This window comes from Apis florea, unplaced genomic scaffold (genome assembly GCF_048593485.1).
Source record: "Apis florea isolate Af1SG1 unplaced genomic scaffold, ASM4859348v1 contig_2411_pilon, whole genome shotgun sequence".
In the NCBI taxonomy this organism is placed as follows: Eukaryota; Metazoa; Arthropoda; class Insecta; order Hymenoptera; family Apidae; genus Apis; species Apis florea.
In genome coordinates this window covers 278,541-295,684 of record NW_028256580.1, presented here as the reverse complement: position 1 = coordinate 295,684, position 17,144 = coordinate 278,541, and the positions used below count along the sequence as shown (strand labels likewise).

At 26.1% G+C, this 17,144-nt stretch overlaps 4 protein-coding genes across 11 annotated transcripts; 2 read left to right on the top strand and 2 right to left on the bottom strand.

Annotated features, from left to right (window-relative positions):
• The first annotated feature begins 8 nt into the window (after positions 1 to 8).
• LOC100871145 (uncharacterized) lies at positions 9 to 7,622 on the top strand. 2 transcript variants are annotated; one of them, XM_003693217.4, is made up of 7 exons: positions 9 to 325; positions 737 to 849; positions 2,634 to 2,876; positions 2,948 to 3,210; positions 3,287 to 3,452; positions 3,550 to 3,788; positions 3,876 to 7,622. In XM_003693217.4, exons 1-7 carry the CDS (start codon positions 250 to 252, stop codon positions 7,453 to 7,455), a joined length of 4,680 nt encoding a protein of 1,559 aa, XP_003693265.1. In that variant the 5' UTR covers positions 9 to 249; the 3' UTR covers positions 7,456 to 7,622. The 2 variants fall into 2 exon arrangements, with proteins under 2 accessions (XP_003693265.1, XP_012341349.1); XM_012485895.3 differs by lacking the exons at positions 9 to 325; positions 737 to 849 and adding an exon at positions 1,551 to 2,402.
• Positions 3,454 to 8,865, bottom strand: LOC147657976 (mitochondrial translation release factor in rescue). 2 transcript variants are annotated; one of them, XR_015291332.1, is made up of 3 exons: positions 8,395 to 8,865; positions 3,838 to 4,120; positions 3,454 to 3,765 (listed from the first exon to the last, which is right to left on the bottom strand). XR_015291332.1 is itself a non-coding variant. In XM_086905322.1 (3 exons), the coding sequence occupies exons 1-2, from the start codon at positions 8,694 to 8,696 to the stop codon at positions 4,096 to 4,098; spliced, it is 327 nt and encodes a 108-aa protein (XP_086761448.1). In that variant the 3' UTR covers positions 3,454 to 3,765; positions 4,062 to 4,095. The 2 variants fall into 2 exon arrangements, 1 of the variants encoding a protein (XP_086761448.1); XM_086905322.1 differs by having other exon boundaries at positions 4,062 to 4,120; positions 8,395 to 8,696.
• A 690-nt stretch (positions 8,866 to 9,555) lies between these two features.
• On the bottom strand, positions 9,556 to 13,541 carry LOC100871496 (uncharacterized). 6 transcript variants are annotated; one of them, XM_086905294.1, is made up of 12 exons: positions 13,466 to 13,483; positions 12,951 to 13,088; positions 12,675 to 12,757; positions 12,280 to 12,573; positions 11,406 to 12,182; positions 11,106 to 11,346; positions 10,805 to 11,022; positions 10,533 to 10,742; positions 10,310 to 10,458; positions 10,112 to 10,235; positions 9,863 to 10,038; positions 9,556 to 9,779 (listed from the first exon to the last, which is right to left on the bottom strand). In XM_086905294.1, exons 4-12 carry the CDS (start codon positions 12,292 to 12,294, stop codon positions 9,674 to 9,676), a joined length of 2,016 nt encoding a protein of 671 aa, XP_086761420.1. In that variant the 5' UTR covers positions 12,295 to 12,573; positions 12,675 to 12,757; positions 12,951 to 13,088; positions 13,466 to 13,483; the 3' UTR covers positions 9,556 to 9,673. The 6 variants fall into 6 exon arrangements, with proteins under 6 accessions (XP_086761420.1, XP_086761418.1, XP_086761419.1 ...); XM_086905292.1 differs by lacking the exon at positions 13,466 to 13,483 and adding an exon at positions 13,377 to 13,463 and having other exon boundaries at positions 12,838 to 13,088; XM_086905293.1 differs by lacking the exon at positions 13,466 to 13,483 and adding an exon at positions 13,377 to 13,459.
• On the top strand, positions 13,393 to 16,640 carry LOC100871852 (uncharacterized). The gene is made up of 8 exons (XM_003693147.4): positions 13,393 to 13,642; positions 13,741 to 13,878; positions 14,292 to 14,486; positions 14,591 to 14,786; positions 14,867 to 14,961; positions 15,055 to 15,191; positions 15,273 to 15,614; positions 15,797 to 16,640. Exons 3-8 carry the CDS (start codon positions 14,439 to 14,441, stop codon positions 16,137 to 16,139), a joined length of 1,161 nt encoding a protein of 386 aa, XP_003693195.1. The 5' UTR covers positions 13,393 to 13,642; positions 13,741 to 13,878; positions 14,292 to 14,438; the 3' UTR covers positions 16,140 to 16,640.
• The last annotated feature ends 504 nt before the right edge of the window (positions 16,641 to 17,144 follow it).

The following is a 17,144-nucleotide window of genomic DNA, read 5'->3' as shown; positions in this document are numbered from 1 at the left end:
ATAACTTCAGTTTATACGATGTTCAGAACGGTTTGAAAGGCGGATTTTCTTGTTCTAAAATGAAAATTGTGATATAATTTTTTGTTGAGAAATTATGATTTTCTAAATAAGTGAATATAATTGATAAATACGCAAAGAAATATTTATAATAATACGTGGTGTATATTTGAGAATGGAAAGTGTTATAAAAATATTGAAGTACAGTAAGAAGAAAATATTATCGTTCTCTGTGTGGTGCATAGCATAGGAATGGTATCGCCATCCAAAATTCAACATCAAGAGCAAAAACAACCATCAAGAGAAAATAAATCATTTAAACATTCACGTATGTCTAATATTTATGCACATATATGTTTGTATCGAAGTAATAATCGAAATAATTTTATAAATTTATTAATTTTATTAATATAATAGAACAAGAATTTATTTAAAATTATTTCTATTGTTTGAATATATTTCAACATAATTACTCCATAATATTTAGATTAAATTTTTAAATAATATCTATGTACAACATGTAATATATTTGCCAATCATTAAAAAAATCTATTTTATATGATGTGACATTAAAATTTTCATTAAATTTTTATTTTTATTATTTAATTGTTTTATTTTTTATATTATGCTATATTTTTGTAAATCATCATGAACCTAAATTTCTTTAAAATTATACATTTTAATAACAGTTTAATATAATAAAATTAATAAAAATGTTGTGGAATTTCTTTGATTTCAGACATTCATGCACAGAAGGAATTGAAATCATTGGAAGGAAAATCATTTTATTTGGATATTAAAAATCATGCTACTACAGCTAAAATAGAAGCAAAGATTAAAGATTTAGGAGGAGTAAGTGTTTAGTCATATGTATGTATATATGGCATTTGTAATATCTTCATATTTTACTTATATTATTTCATGTTATTGATTCACTTTATAGTATATATATTATATATATTATAATTTATTTGTATAGTATATTTGTACATCTCTCATTCCATGTACATTTTGTCTGTATTCTTGTATTTATTTGCTTTTTTATTTATAATTATGGAAATTTATCTTTTATCTCATTTTTTATTGTTTCTTATTGTACTTTTATAACCTATTAACTTCATCAATATAATTAAATGGTTTTAAATCGTTTTAAATGTTATTACAACTTGTTATTTTTAAAAAAATATTTCTTGATAGAAATTATTGATTAATTTAAAACTTGAATTAGTTAATTTAATTGATTGATTAAAATTAATTGAATTGAAAAAAATGTTGATTATAATAGAATAAAATTAAAAAAAATATTCTGAAATACTTATATTATAAATTATATGTCAAACACTTTGCTTTTTCTTATATATTTTAATGTTTAAAATAATGATTCATGATAATATATATAGTATATTAAAAAGCAAAATATAATTTTCAAAGATTCAATGTAGTGCACAAACTCGTAAAATGTTTCTGTTGACAAACAACCGCTAAAAAACCGGGTCGTACCACGCCATCTTTAGGAGAATCTGAGAAATACGATGAAGTGGGGCAGATTCGTCGCTTTCAACTGTTGTGTTGTGGTTTGAAAGAAACAAAAAATATGGACGCGAAAATTCAGCGAAAAACAATTTTCACGTATTCAGAGAAGCTACCGTATTCATTTTGTTACAATATTCGTCGACGGACAACGAGCAAGAACGCAAAGCGCCGCCTCCAGGCTCGCCTGCCAAGCTGTTAACGGCGAATGGCCATTTTGTGCGTGACAGTTCTCCCCCGCGAGTAACGATCTCGTCGCGCGTCCCAGCGCTCTTTTCCTTTGCCTCCTTTCTTTCATTTGATCGCTTGAGATATATCTCGACAAACTTCTTCCTTAAAATCTTTTATCGTAAATTATGTTTTATATACTTTCTAATATCTGATAATATTTACGAATTTGTAAACCGATAAACAGTGTGGTTCGAAGAAGTTGTTTTGTGTGAAGGTTTCATGCGTTTCAAGATAGCTTGACAGTAATCAAATATAAACTTGTTCATTATTTTGATTCCTGTGAATTTGTTTGAAGAAATCATTTTAAATTCATTTTTCCATAAAAACGGGTTGAATTATTCTTTTCGTTTGATCCCACGTGCTTCATTATTGTCCTGAGCGATTTGTAACATATTATTAGAACTGTGTGTAACAATGCGGCAACCATTGTTAACTATGTGAAGATTTCCAACTACATACGCATGGCTTGCATTTCTGCGAATTCGGTTGATAGTGAGCTTAGTTGTGCTTAAGAAGAACTCGAAATTGTTTGACGTCAGCATACCGCGATGTAAACGTGTATTTGTGTATCCGTCAACGGGTCACTTATCACCGGGCGTCCACAAATTATATACCGTTTTGATGCTGCCTCCAATTTTTTTCCCGTGAGTTAAATCACTAAAAAATGGGCAAGCTTTTATTCATTCTACTTCTTCCTTCTTATTCCTTATTCTTATACCTTTTTTATTTTTATGTTTATATTTTATCTTAATAAATTGATAAAATATATCTTGAATTTTTTGAAATATATTTTGAATCTTTTTTTTCTAAAAAATTTATAAATTAAACTTATGTATCTTAATAGTCTTTGATAAATCTTATTTATAATTTTGTAGGTAATAGAATTATTTTTAATACGGAGTGTAGACCTGGTGATTAGTGACAGAGTAGATAAGACTGGCTATATAAATTTTGAAAAACATAAATGGGGTTGTGCCAGTGGAGGCAGTGGGGGACCTCCCTCACTGAGGAGTTTAGGAACTCCAACCCCTATACCAACTCCTCCAACGCCATTTTTTAGTCCTGAATGTCCTTTATCTAATACGACCAATATACGGGGTCAAACTACCCAAAGATCTGTAAGTATTCTATTAAAATAAAATTCAATTTCTATTTTTTATGTACTTAAATTTCATTTATTATTTTATAGAAATCGCGAGTGGAGGCAATGTTGGAGCGTGCTCTGATACAGCCACAACAGTGTTCCGTGGATCCACTCTACAACGCTCAAAATTGGGGAATTCCTATTTGGGCAATTGATAAACTTCAGGCTTGGCTTGACAAAATCTACACATCTATTAAAGATACAAATCATTTAAAACAATTAAGACACTCAAATCAACAAAGTTCAGTTAAAGATATAAAGGTCAGACATCTCAAGGGTTCTTATTTAAAATTTGAATCCTTTCAGAGGTAAGTTATTTAATATGCAAGATCTAGTAGAAGTATAAATCTCATTACTCTAAATCATAACATTATATCAACATAGGAATACTAGACCTGTATTTGTTGAACTGCCTGTGTGGCCAACATTGAATTTTCACGGTGATCCAGGATCTTGTCCTTTCAATACAAAGAGACGAGAAAAACTGGAAAAATTAGAAAAAGAAGTAAAAGAAAACAGGGAAGATATTCAAACTATTAACCAAGAGGAGGTAACATTAAATATATATTTAATCTATATTTGATACTATATTTAATTATATAATAATTAATCAATAAATTCTAAATTATTGTTTTAAACATGAACAGGGAAAAGAAATGACTCGGCGACCACGAACAACTGCCCGTACTCGAAGAACAGAACAATTAGCTTCCGGTTATTGTGAAATTTGCCGTATTAGATATCGAGATCTAACCAAACATATACAAAGCGATCAACATCTTAGTTTTGTCCGAAACGATGATAACTTTTTATCTTTGGATAAATTGATTAATGCAGGAGCCAATGTAGAAGCTTTCCTAAAACTAAATAGAGGAAAAAATGTAGAGTATGTAAAAAATTAGATTATTTATTCATAATAAGTATTAAAAATTTACTTAATAAACATTTATAAAAATTTATTTTTTCTTTATAGAAAAGACTGCAATTTATTTTCCAATGGAGATCGTAATCTTCATGACACAGTACTGCCAGAAGGAAAAATTAATAGAAATGCGAAAAGCTTAGGGGATTTTGATGTTGGAGATATAAAGATGGTACAACGTAATGGTACACGTAGGAATCTCAGTTTAAAATTAAATTCCTCTCATAATTTACGTACTCGTACAAAACATGAAAGCGGCCATTTGTTAAGGTCAAAAGGTAGCCCTTGGCACGAAGCTGAAAAAACAGAAAAATTTTATGATGAATTTGAAGGTTTCACTATTAAAAAACGTGCAAAAGGAACAATTTGGATTGAAGAAGATGATCCAGAAGATAAGTATATAGAAGAACATGAATTAAAAGAGTCTAAACAAAATGAATATAAGATTAAAACATTTTCGGCGGAATTAGAAGAAAAATGCTGCGATAAGAAAAATTATGATATGTGTAACAAACTTAAAGATCCTAGTAATCAAAACTCACAAAGGACAATAACTTGTAATAATGAAAAAAACAGTATTGAAAATAACATAGAATGTATTAAACAAGAACAAACTCCTACAAAAAATAGAAATCATGATCATATTAATGGAAACATAAAAAATCGTTGTAATGAAAATCTTTTAAATATAAATGATAATACTTGTAATGAATCTTGTAAAATATCGTCTAAAACCGAGACTCTAAAAGAATTGAATTGTAAATTACAGGTAGAGAATATTTCTTCGAATATAAAAAAAATTTCAGAAGAACATAATAATATTAATGTAAACAGCATTTATAATGGTCATACTATAAAAGATGAACAAAAAGTTAATAAAACACTGAATAATATAGAAAAAAATGAAATTTTAAAAGAAAAATCGAAATGTTTTAAATCAAATAGGAGAGGCAGTAGAAGCGTCAGAGGGCGACATAGGTTATCCGTTGAAGAACGTTTAATCGAAGATAATCGTGCATATTATAAAGTGGAAGTGTTAGGAAGTAAATTAAGATCGAGTGTATTATCAAACAATAATTCTCAATATACAGTTCCAAGAGATGGGGATGGTGAAGAAAAGAAAGAAGTGCCATCTAGTGAAAAGCCAGTAGTTGTACGATTTAAACGTGTAAGAAAATCAGAGCTATCATTACTAAGTGATGAAGCGGAATCTTTTATGTTTCGAGAACTTAAACGAGATGATTCAAGTGAAATAAGCGATGACGATGAACAGAGTAGTATATTACCAAGAGATACCGAAAGTGAATGTAACGATACCAGCAATTCCATATGTCGTAGTTCATTTGTAAATTCTAATTCATCTGTAAAATCGGAAATTGTCGAAGATGATTCTCAGGATTCTGTAAATTTGGGTCGAGCCAGAAAAAGAAGACGCACACAAGCAGAAGCATTAATCAAAGACAACGTTGATTATTATAAATTTGAAATTCCTGGAAGCAGATTAAGGTATCAGGCACCTTTAACTGGAATTAAAGATTCATCGATAAGCGAAAATCAGGAAAAAATAGAAGGGATAATTCCCGAGAAAAATGCACAAACAGAAAAGATATATCCGTCCAAACCCTCACCTGAAGTTGAAAAAATGCAATTTTCTTTCGAAGCTGTACCAAAATCTGAACCATGGTATCAAACATACCAACGACAAGACAAAGGAGCTGAATTTTGGCATTATTTTACTGAAGGAGATTCGGAAAAACCATTTCTTTTACCGTATGAAATTGAAAATTTTCATGAAATTTTGATGAAAAATCAAAACAGAGTTGAGAAAAGAAAAATTCGTGGAAGGAGTATGGGATGTATTGGACGATCTCCTAGAAAAAGTCCTCGTTGTCATGCTTCTACATTAGCTATTATGTCAACTATTATTAGAAAAAGAGAACAACAACAACAATCTTCGAATTTGCACACAATAGATGAATACCAATCTATCAGATCTCAAACAAATACTCCGGGACTGGATCAAAAAACTGAATTAAAATCGGATATAGACGAAGAATTAAAGGAAATGATAAAAAGTATTGATGAAATGCTTGATAATGCAAACGATAGTTTAGAATTGGTTGAATTATATGAACCAGATATAATGCAAATGGAATTGAATCTTTATGAACCAAATATTCCAAGAGGACCACCTCCAAATCTACTTGAATTATTGGACAGTTGTCACGAAATCGTAAATTGTTTTGAAAATTCATCATGTGCAAGTTCCGAGTGTGGTGAAGGTAGTGTAGAATCCCCTTTAAAGCGAAGAAAAAAGAGGAAAAATAGAACGGGCTGGCCTGGAATCAAAATGAAGAAAAAACTCCAAAGTAAACCTTTAACAGATATAAATTGTGACAGGGAAAATTTAACAGAGAAAAATATTGAACAAAGCGGGAAAAATTGCAATGTACAAATCACAAATATATCTAATAGATTAGCAGAAGAAAGTAATATCAAAATAGGTACGTCTATTACGGGTATTGTACAAGATGAACAATCATTAAGTTTCGATCAAAGAAAAGATGACAGTCGTTTATTTGAAATGTATACTTCTAATATTTCGTCTAATATGCGTCACGACGAAAACGAAAAAAAAGATGTAAGTATAGCGGTTTCCGATAATTCCATATTACATACAACAAATGCTGAATCCTGCACAGGTTCGCTTACATCTGATGTATGCAACGAGACTGACAGGAATTTCGTATTAAACAAAGATTATGGATTCAGAAAAAGTTTGTCTGAGATCGAAGAAATATCAGAAAATGATCCCGGAAATGATGAAAATCATGAAAATATGTTTCGGAAAGATATTCATTCCATATCGGAACGTCGATTTATTTCAAATGCAACTATCAAAAAACGACAACGTGACAATACGTCCTCTGAAACTTGCGATTCGCATGTAGAACTTGAAAATCATGAGATTTTGTGTAGAAAAGATGCCGAAACTAGAATTGTTCCCAGGAAACATCATAACTCAAATGGATTACCAAGAAAACGACAACAGAAGGTTCATTCTGAAAACTCTGATTCTGAAATTGAACAGCATCATCATCATCATCATCATCATCATCATCATCACCATCACCACCATCACCATCATAATAATGTATATAAAAGAAACACAGTAAATTCGCGAAAACGGATTTATGCAAAAAAGCGTGCGAGAAAAAATAATATATCTTCGAATACAGTATTTGAAGATGAAAATTGTAAAAAAGATTCCTATTTAAGTATTACGTGTAAAAAGCAACAAAATATGAGAGGTATAAAACGACGAGCTAATACTATGTCATCGGAAACGCAAGTATCTGAAGTCGATTGTGCATTATCAGGACATATTAGTCCAACAATTATAGCAACTTCTGAACTTGAACAAAGACGTTCAAGTATTGAATTTCAACCAGTTGTTAGGATGATGAAAATCGATGATCAAGTTGAAATGGATCACAGTATTCTCTCGGTAACGATTGCAAGCAACAGACGGTTACGAAGTTCCAGTTCACCGAGATCGAATACTCAGCCGCCGAAAAAGCGTTTAAAAAACAATCGCGGTCAGTTCGGAAGATGGTTAAAAAATAGCTGAAATCCTCGATAAGATTTTTTGATAGCTTAAGTTTCAAAATCGAGATTCACTTTTTTTTACAATATCTCGTTGTTGAAATTTAATCTATACATTTTATCAATATGTAAATTATGTATAAAGTATTTGTGTATGTAGAATAGTATTTAACACTACTGGCGCACCATTAATAGGGTTTTATTAATATTTTCCTTAATATCCTTTTCCGATAAGAATTCTATTAAGAACCTTGTACAATGTTGTTTAGGTGCAGACTTCGCATTTTTGAATCAGAAAATTGACGTACGTATGTATATCTATGTTTAAACAAAGTACTTTCTTTTATTTTACTTATCTTGATATACGTACAAAAATATACACATGTGAAAGAAGTTATTTTTATTCATAAAAAGCAGGCTTTAGAATACGCAATGCTGTATACAAGCTTTATTGTAGTGTAACAATAATTTTCTGTTATAAAACACATCATTGAATGTAATATATATATTCAATATATATACATATATATTGAATTCCCTTGCGAGGGTCCACCTAAATTTTTATTTCAAAAAAAAAAAAAAATGCAAGCCTTTTGCGATTTCAAAAAAGAGATGACTATTAAAGATATGAATTTTCCATTAAAAATTATAACGGATGGATTCTACATGCTCCTAACCTTTCTTGTTTTATATTTAATTATGATATAATATATAAATTTAATGTTATAGTATATAACATTTAACTTAACTTTTATTAGGCAGCATATTATAAATATTTAAACTAAAAATTTTTTTAAATTTATTACGTTATATTCTTGATTATTTTAAATTCTCGCGTTCTACGAATGCATTTTTTAAATCTTCAAGTTTTTTTTTCTTTTGTTTTTTCTTAATAGAATCTCTTTTCATTAATTGTTCCTTTTGATTTTGAAGAGAATTTTGACCATTAACTAAATTATCTAACCTTGTTAACAGTATTTTTCTAGCAATTTTTCTATTTTGATCTAAACTTCTAGTTTCATGACATTTTACAACTAATCCTGTAGGTTTGTGTTTCAAAACTATTGCATTAGATGTCTTGTTAGTTGCTTGGCCACCTGGTCCAGATCCTTTCACAAATTGCTCTTGTAAATCACTTTCTTCAAGCTTAGGTACTCTTGAATAATCCAAAAAACGTTTGTACGATTTATATCGAATTTGTTTCTCACTATTTAACAAATTATACCAATTAATATTACTGATTTTACAACATAAAGATCCAGACATTTTTTTAAAAAGTACTGATAATATATACGTATTACTACGTTCGTTGGAATATATTTTATTAAACAATTTCAGTATTGCAATAAAAATTATATAATTATATTTGTTTAATTTCACTATAAAAATTTTATATTTATACTATTCGTTGATTTTGTAAGAGTTTTTTTCCTTTCTGAAAAAATTATATAAAAGAATAAAATTATTTTTAGGTTAAGTATAAATTTTATTATAATTTTTTTTTTCAAAATATTTGTGATTAAAAAATTGAAATTAAATTAAATTTTATGAATATTTACCTGCAACTGAAAATCAATATCTGTTTGATCAGTTAAATGTTTATTTTGTTTAAAATTTTTACGAATTCTAAATCGAAAATATTCTTTATCTGTATATTTCAAATTTTCACCGTAGCGCAATAAATCTTTATATAATTTTAAAACCGTATTTCTCATTTTATAATTTTATTAATAATTAAAATTTCTTATATTCTATTTATTATACAACTAATTTCTTTTTATTTAAATTAATGATACTAAATACTGATTTCCAGTCAATCTTCTTCTTAACCTTTTACCGTCAGTTTCATATATCGTTATTGATTACTAACACATTTGTTAATTTTAAATTTATTTTTCAAAAAAATTTAATTTATTTTTATTTATTTTAATATAAATAATAAATATATTTAATTAAAATTATTAAATTTTAAATTGCAGAAAAAAGAAATACATTTGATTTTAATTTTTTTGAATTATTTTTAATTCTATTATTAATATCATTTAAATTTTTGCAATCTTTTCCTATTATATCACTTTTATTTTTTATAAATAGAATTAAAGTAGGAAAATAAATAAATTAAACCTTGGTATGAAAAGTAATTTATTTAAAAAGTGATACTTTAAATAAAAAATATTTGAAAAGTTCTTTGCTTTGTATAAGTATGATTTCTTATAATAATTCCATATACACAAACTTTGTTATTACAATTCTTGAAACTCCATTTCAAACAGTTTCTTAATTATATTATTCATTTGTAACTCTTCTGTTATTTCAATTATTAATTCCTCTATCAATTTATCAGATATCCTATTTAAAAATATTATTGTTTAATAGATTGAATTAGTAGATTTAGATTGAAGTATTTATGAAATGTAATTTAATTTTCTCACCATGCTACAATGTCCCATGGTTTATTTTGTGTATTGCTGGAATACATTGGTTTTGATTGACAAAATTTTTTATATTCACATCTATATGTTAAAAATTGTAGCTCAATTTCTTCTGAAATAGCAAGCTGTATTGTATCTTTAATATTTGAATCCACAATTTTTCCATTGTCAATAATCTAATTATTTATTATAAAAATATATGTAATTTCATTTTTTTCAATTAGATATAATATATTTTACATCACTTACTTTTAATGCAATTTCATAATCTACTTGACATGAAGCATCACATTGAGTCATTTTAGGAACTTTTTCCATGGAAGATATACAAATGAATTGTACATTTTCATCACGTTTTTTAATTTCAGATAAGCTGTTGCAATGCATAAAATATTCAGTTTTATTTTATTTAATCAATATCTATTTTTATTATTGTGTTCTATTTACCCATTTAAATTACAATATGATTGTTCATAATTGTTTTTTGTTAAAGTTGTTCTAGTATCATAATCTTTAGGAGACTGATATTTTTGTAAAAATTCTCTTAATGTTTCCATGGATGTTTCCGAAACAGGTTGCATCTCAGATTCGTTTTGCTGTCATATAATTTATAATAATGTTAATTTTTAATAATATATAAATTAAAAATATTAAATTGAAATAAGTTTACCATTCTCGACACAAAAGTTATTAAATCGTTTATTACAGGAACTAAAGTAGCCAAATGTTCTTTAGGAATTGTGGTTACTTTTTTAATTAAATCATTTTCATCAGTAACATTTTCTACTTTGATATTTCCCCCTTTTTTTCGTATTGCAACAGATTGTGGTTCACTATTTGTAGTAGGTTTACATTTAGTTTGAATTTCTATATTGCTGTCCTATTTTATAAAATTAATTACTTATTAAGTTTTCTCTAGAAACAATTATCGATATATCTTACATTTTCAGAATCTATCGTTATTCCTTCCATCATAGTTTGAATATCATCTTCTTTTAAGTTGTTTATATTTTTCATAGAATCAATATGAACAACATCTCTAGAAGAAGTTGTATGAGTTATAGGACTGGGATACAACATTTCTGATAATGAGCAATCCTGAGTATATAAGTTTTTACCATCCTTAGTATCATTTCCATTTTCTTTTTGATAAGTATAATCTGTAAAATATATATGTAAATTCATAATATGTTTAAAATAATGAAGACCAAATAATATGAAACCTTAAGTAGTTTTCGTATACTTTTTCTTCTTATGTAATTTCTTCTTTTTTGGTTAGTCTTAGATATTTTAACATCCATATTGTACATACTTAATCGACTAGATAAATTTTTTCGATTAAAACGTCCTTTGTTAGGTAAAGATATTGATGCAGTAGTTATAAAAGATTGAGCATTTTTATAATTCGCGTATCCATATTTGCTTTCTAAATTTAATTTCAATTTCGCTAATATAGCATCGCATTTATCTTGAAGATTTTTTCCCTGCAAAAAAAAATTAATTAATCAATTTTAATGATTTATAAATATAAATAATGAATTACCAGCGGTATAATGGTGGTATCTCCAGAACAAAAGTAATAAGAAGAGATTTCAATTTTATCACAAATATTTATCAGATTGTAAACAATTTGTAATACATCTTGCAATTTTGTAGAATGACCATCAAGAATAGAATTAGGAATGTGTTTACAATAAGCAGTTAAAGCTTGCATTAATAATTGATGTGCAGCAACTAATTTTTGTTTAATCATATCTTGATGAAATGCAATATTTTTATGATATTGTTTTAATCCTGATCTTGAAGACACAGCTTTGATATGTCTTTGAATGCTTGTAACAAATCTATTTAAATTGTATAAATAATTTCTTGAAAATCTTATAGCAAATTCTAATGTTTGTTGTTGTCTTCTTTTCAAATCATTTTCACCATCTGGTAAAGGAATTCTGCATAATCTAAATAAAATTTCATCTAACAATTCAGCAATTTTCTTTTGCATTGATAAAAGTTTTTGTATAGTAAGTGGATCTGGTTGTATATAAACAATATTTTTATTATTACTTGAATCTGTATCAGAATTATTTTCAAAATGATTTGTTGCACGAAGAAGTTGGTTTGTAAAACATTTTTTTTCTGTGATAGTAGAATCTGACAAAGATTTTTTAGCTTTGGATCTAAAAACTGTTTTCTGTCCTTCAAATTCCTTAGATATACAAATATTATTGCCTTGTGAAGTTGGAATTAAAACATTAGTTTTGCATGTATCTTTATTCTTTGTTAATATTTTTTCTTTTGAAGAATTATTTCTGATATTGTTTACCTAATTTGAATCAGTTAATATCAATTTTATTTATTATAATAAATTAAAAAATATTTATTATAAGTAAATGTTATAATAAAAATTTAAAAGCACTTACTTTTGAATAAATCATTTCATTTTTAACATTAGATTTAGGGTTTTGAATTCCTTTGCTTCGTTCAGGAAGAGCATCTTCTTCTAGTCTTTTCAATTCTCTATCTACATTTTGTATATTTTCTTGCAACAGATCTTTTATATTTTGTATAGAATAGTCAACATCTTTTTTGTCAAACCTCAAACTATTTAACTCCTGTTCTTTGACGAATGAAGCCCAGATACGTTCCTCATCCTCCTTACGTCTGTGTCTCTGTACATTTTTTACTATATGTTTAAAATGACTCTCAGGTATGTACTATAATAAAAAATATCTGCTTAATTAATAATGTTTATATAAAATATAATAATTATTATATATTTATATATATATATATATTTGCCAATTTATATAAATACCTTAAAGCTATAATCTTTAGTTACTTCTAAAGAAAGAAAATGTTCTCTCTCTTTATTGTTTATTTCATTGGTTGATCTATTTTCTACCATAAAAGACATTCTTTCTTAGAATTGGATTAGTCTGAATTGAAATTTTATATAAGCGATAATTAAATTTTATTACATTTACGTGATAACACAATAAAAAAAGTATATCAAAAAATGTGTGAACTCCAGAAAAATGAATGTATGTCTATTTGTTTTGGATAATAATATAGAAGAAAGTTAAAAAATTGCCTTCTATTCCGTTTTTGAACAGGAGTTAAATTAGCATCTTAACCTCGATATTTTAACAACGTATCAAAAATACTTCAGAGTATTCTTTCAAATCGAAATTTCACATTTTATTACTGAATAGCATGTATACATATGAGTCTAAAAATATACGTTCATAAATACATATATATGCACTTTTATTACTTATATTTTAGTTAATAAATAATTTGTAATTATATTTGTAATAAATTATAATTAAAATTATAATGTTTTGTCACTTTATTTCTTTATTACGTCATATAAGAAAGTATTATTATATCAATACAAAAATTTCTTTATTTTAAATTTATTAAAAGAAAATTTATTTATTAAGAAAAAAATTATTTACATAATTAAATTAAAATAAAGAAATTTTGTTTTAAAAAATTATTAATTATAAAGATTTACAGAAATAAATTTCAAAATAATATTGATAAAAGTGTGGGTGCGGTTAAGGCGTGCTATCATTTGTTAACTATCATTGGATCAATACTCACGCGCGCAAGGATAGAGAAAAGCCAGGTGTCGTGAACGAGTTTTGTCCTGCGTATCTGAACAGTCCACCTGACGATCTATACATTTGCGCGCTTGCTTTTAAAATCATCTAAATAATGTCATAGTAAACTTTTATTATTCTTGGATTATAGTATAATTAAATTTTATACATGTTCGAGGTAGTTTATGATTGGTTTATAAATTTTCAATTAAATATTCGCTTAAAAGGATTAAAATTCTCTTCAGAGATTATCATAAGTAATTTTTATTGTTAAAGTATTAACCAATCCTTGATGCGATGTGACGTCAGGAAATTCAGGCGCAGAATCCACATCTCTAGACTTCCGATTACTCACATTCTGTCGAGTTTTCGCATTTTATTACGGAAAACGTCTGGAAATTTAAATATAATTTGGTAATGTATAAAAGAAAACAATTTTTAAATTCTTCTTTAAAATTTAATTTATTTTACTTTCGTTTCATTTTTTTTTATCATATTTATTTATTTTTTGTTAGTTATATTTTTACGATGATATAAGATATACCGAATAATGTAATAATACAAAATAATCTTAATTCATACGATAAACAATGCATTACTATGTCGTACAATTATTACGACATTTTCTTCATTTACGTTATGAATTCTCAAATTAAAAATTATTATACATAATTAAATGTATATTTAATTACATTATTGTATATTTAATATTTTGCTGTTAATTTATACAATAATATTTTTTCTTTATAAATATTTTAAAGTTTTCCAAATAATATTTTTTAGTTATATTATATTTTTTTAAATTCATTTTATGTAATAATTTTCAGATTTTCAGAAAACATGATATGCTTTTAATGGAAATACTTTTTATGATAATAAGATAATTTCTACCTTTGTATCTTATAAAGAATTATATTATCAAGTCTACAAATATTTATGTTTTTACATATCAAGTGAATATAAACTTTCTCAAGATGACATCTACTGTATTAGTTAAATTACCAACTGTACCTTTTCCTCAAGTAAATATTATCTAAATCTTATTTAAAATATAAATACTTCAATAAATTAAAATAATCAATGAAATGAATTATTATTATCTAATATGTATAAAAATTATTTTTAGGGAAAGAAATCACCATCAGATATAATAACATTAACAGAAAGAAATGAAGGATTGAATCAAAGTATAAGGCATCAAACTATAAATATTGATAGAATAGCACAATTGGAACAAAATATGAAATTTTTACAAGAACAACATCAAGCAACTTTAGTGGCTTTGCATCAAGAAGTAGAATCCTTACGTCAAAAGAATAGAGGTTGACATTTCATAATATTATTTATTAAAAATATATTTTCATGAATAAATAAAATTCTAATATTGTATAATTATATATAGATTTACAGTTTCAATTAGTATTTTCAAAAGGATCTTATTTACCTAGCAGTCCTTCTTCTCCTGAAGATAATGGAACTGGGTTTATGAAACCAAAGGTATTCTCTACAAAAGAAGTTTTATATTTAATATATATATATAGAAGTAATGATAATATAAAAAATTTATACAAATATTTTCTTTCTTCATAGGGTAGCCCAGTATGTGTAAATATTACACCATTACAAGTAGAACTTTTGGAGAAAGATTTACAAGATACAAAAGTATCTTTGCAAGAAGCTAGAATACAGAATCAATATTTATCTGAAATCATTGAACAACAAAAAAAGTTAGTAGTTGTAATAATTATGAAAAATGTTTAGTCATAAATTATTTATAAAACTGCTGTAAAAAATTGCATTTATTGCAGGAAATTGAATTCTCTAGAAGAACAAAAAATAAATAAAGAATCAATGACAGATGTAGGAATCCAGGTGGGAGATACATTTGATTCTACTAGAGCACATTTAGTTGCATGTTTGGAAAGTACAGAAGCAGTGATAAAACGATTACGTAAACAAAATGAGGAGCAAAGAGAAGAGATTGCAACATTGAAAGCAACATCGACAAATACAAATGGTAACAAGGGAGCTCGATCTCGTGATAGTAATAATAGTCATCATAGTCGTGGATCACCTACAAGTACCTTACAAGAACAATCTCCTCATATATTTCCTCCATTACAAAGTTATTGGCATCATAAAACAATTAGGTAACGAAATTATAAAATGTTAGAGAGATATGTTATAGATCTTCGTATAATATGAATTTATACAAGATAAAACATATCTCGTACATCGTACAACTATCTATAATATATTTATCTATATATATAATATATTATATTATAATATATTTTAAACTTTTATTTGAAAAACTTTATGTGGATTGTAGGAATGGAAGAAATCGACATAATAAATTAGATCATCAAACAGAGATGGATGCAACTATGTTACCACAACTTCAAAATAGCAATATAAAATTAAAAAATTTCAATTCGATGATGTTTGAATCTTTGTGTTATCGGTCTCGTGGACATCGCAATTATTATCGCGATGAAAGTAATCGAAAATATAGAGGAAATATTTCACAAAAAGATCGTAGAGATAGTGATCATAATCATCATCATAATCGACGGGATTATAAAGATAGAAGTTCTAAAAACCAACAAAAAGAATTAGCAGATTCAGCGGAAGGATCAAGCGAGGCTGATAATTCTGCGAGTGGTAAATCATAAAATAAAAATAGTCTGTTAATACATCAGATGGTAGCAGACATCCTGTTCTCTATTCTATATATGAATTATATAAAGAAGACTTTAAAAGCGGTATATTTGTTAATAAAAGAATGATCTGCGTTTTCTTATATTCGCTTTAATAAGATAGTATTAGTCACATGCATATCGCTTAAAGTAGGATAGTCGTAATATCAATTTATGTAAACTTTAATGTAAAAATCTAGTCAAATTTTACTCCTTACATACTATTGATATAAAAACAAAACAATATTTGCGCTTTATATGAATAAAAAATATAGCTTGTATAATTATTTCTGCTGTTACAAAATAAATAGAAAAATATATAACTATATCATTTTTAATAAAAGAAATGTATTCCTATTTATGTAAAAATATAATCGCAATGATAATTAAAAATAATTAAAAAGAACAAAAGTATGAAGAATAACAATAATTATATAATTATAATAATAATAACAATAATAAAAAATATGAACAATATTTATGCAATGTTATTTTCTGAAGCTTCAAATGATAAAAACTTAAATTTACTATATAAGTGACATTTTAATTATTTATAATTTATAATATTATTTGTATATACTTAAAAAATAACATGTAAATCAACGATTCAATTATTATTTATATTATAATTTAATATGATAAAAACATTAAAATTTTATTTTAATTTATTTTTATTTATTTTTAATTTATTTAATTTTAATTTATTATCATTTTTAATGCTACTGATTCAATCTAAAATAAGACAGTAATTAGTAATATTTGGAATTGAACCTAAATTTTAAGATAAAATTACAAAAAAAGAAATAAAACAAATATTTTGTAAAAATGGATCAAATAAATTCTATTAAGATTGTTAACTCAATAGATTAAGCGAAAAAGACAATAAAGAAAAATAGATATCGGAGCCGTTTTTTGAATCCATAAATTTTGTAAAACAAGTATACATAAAGAGAAGCATACAGATAAAATAAAAAATTATGA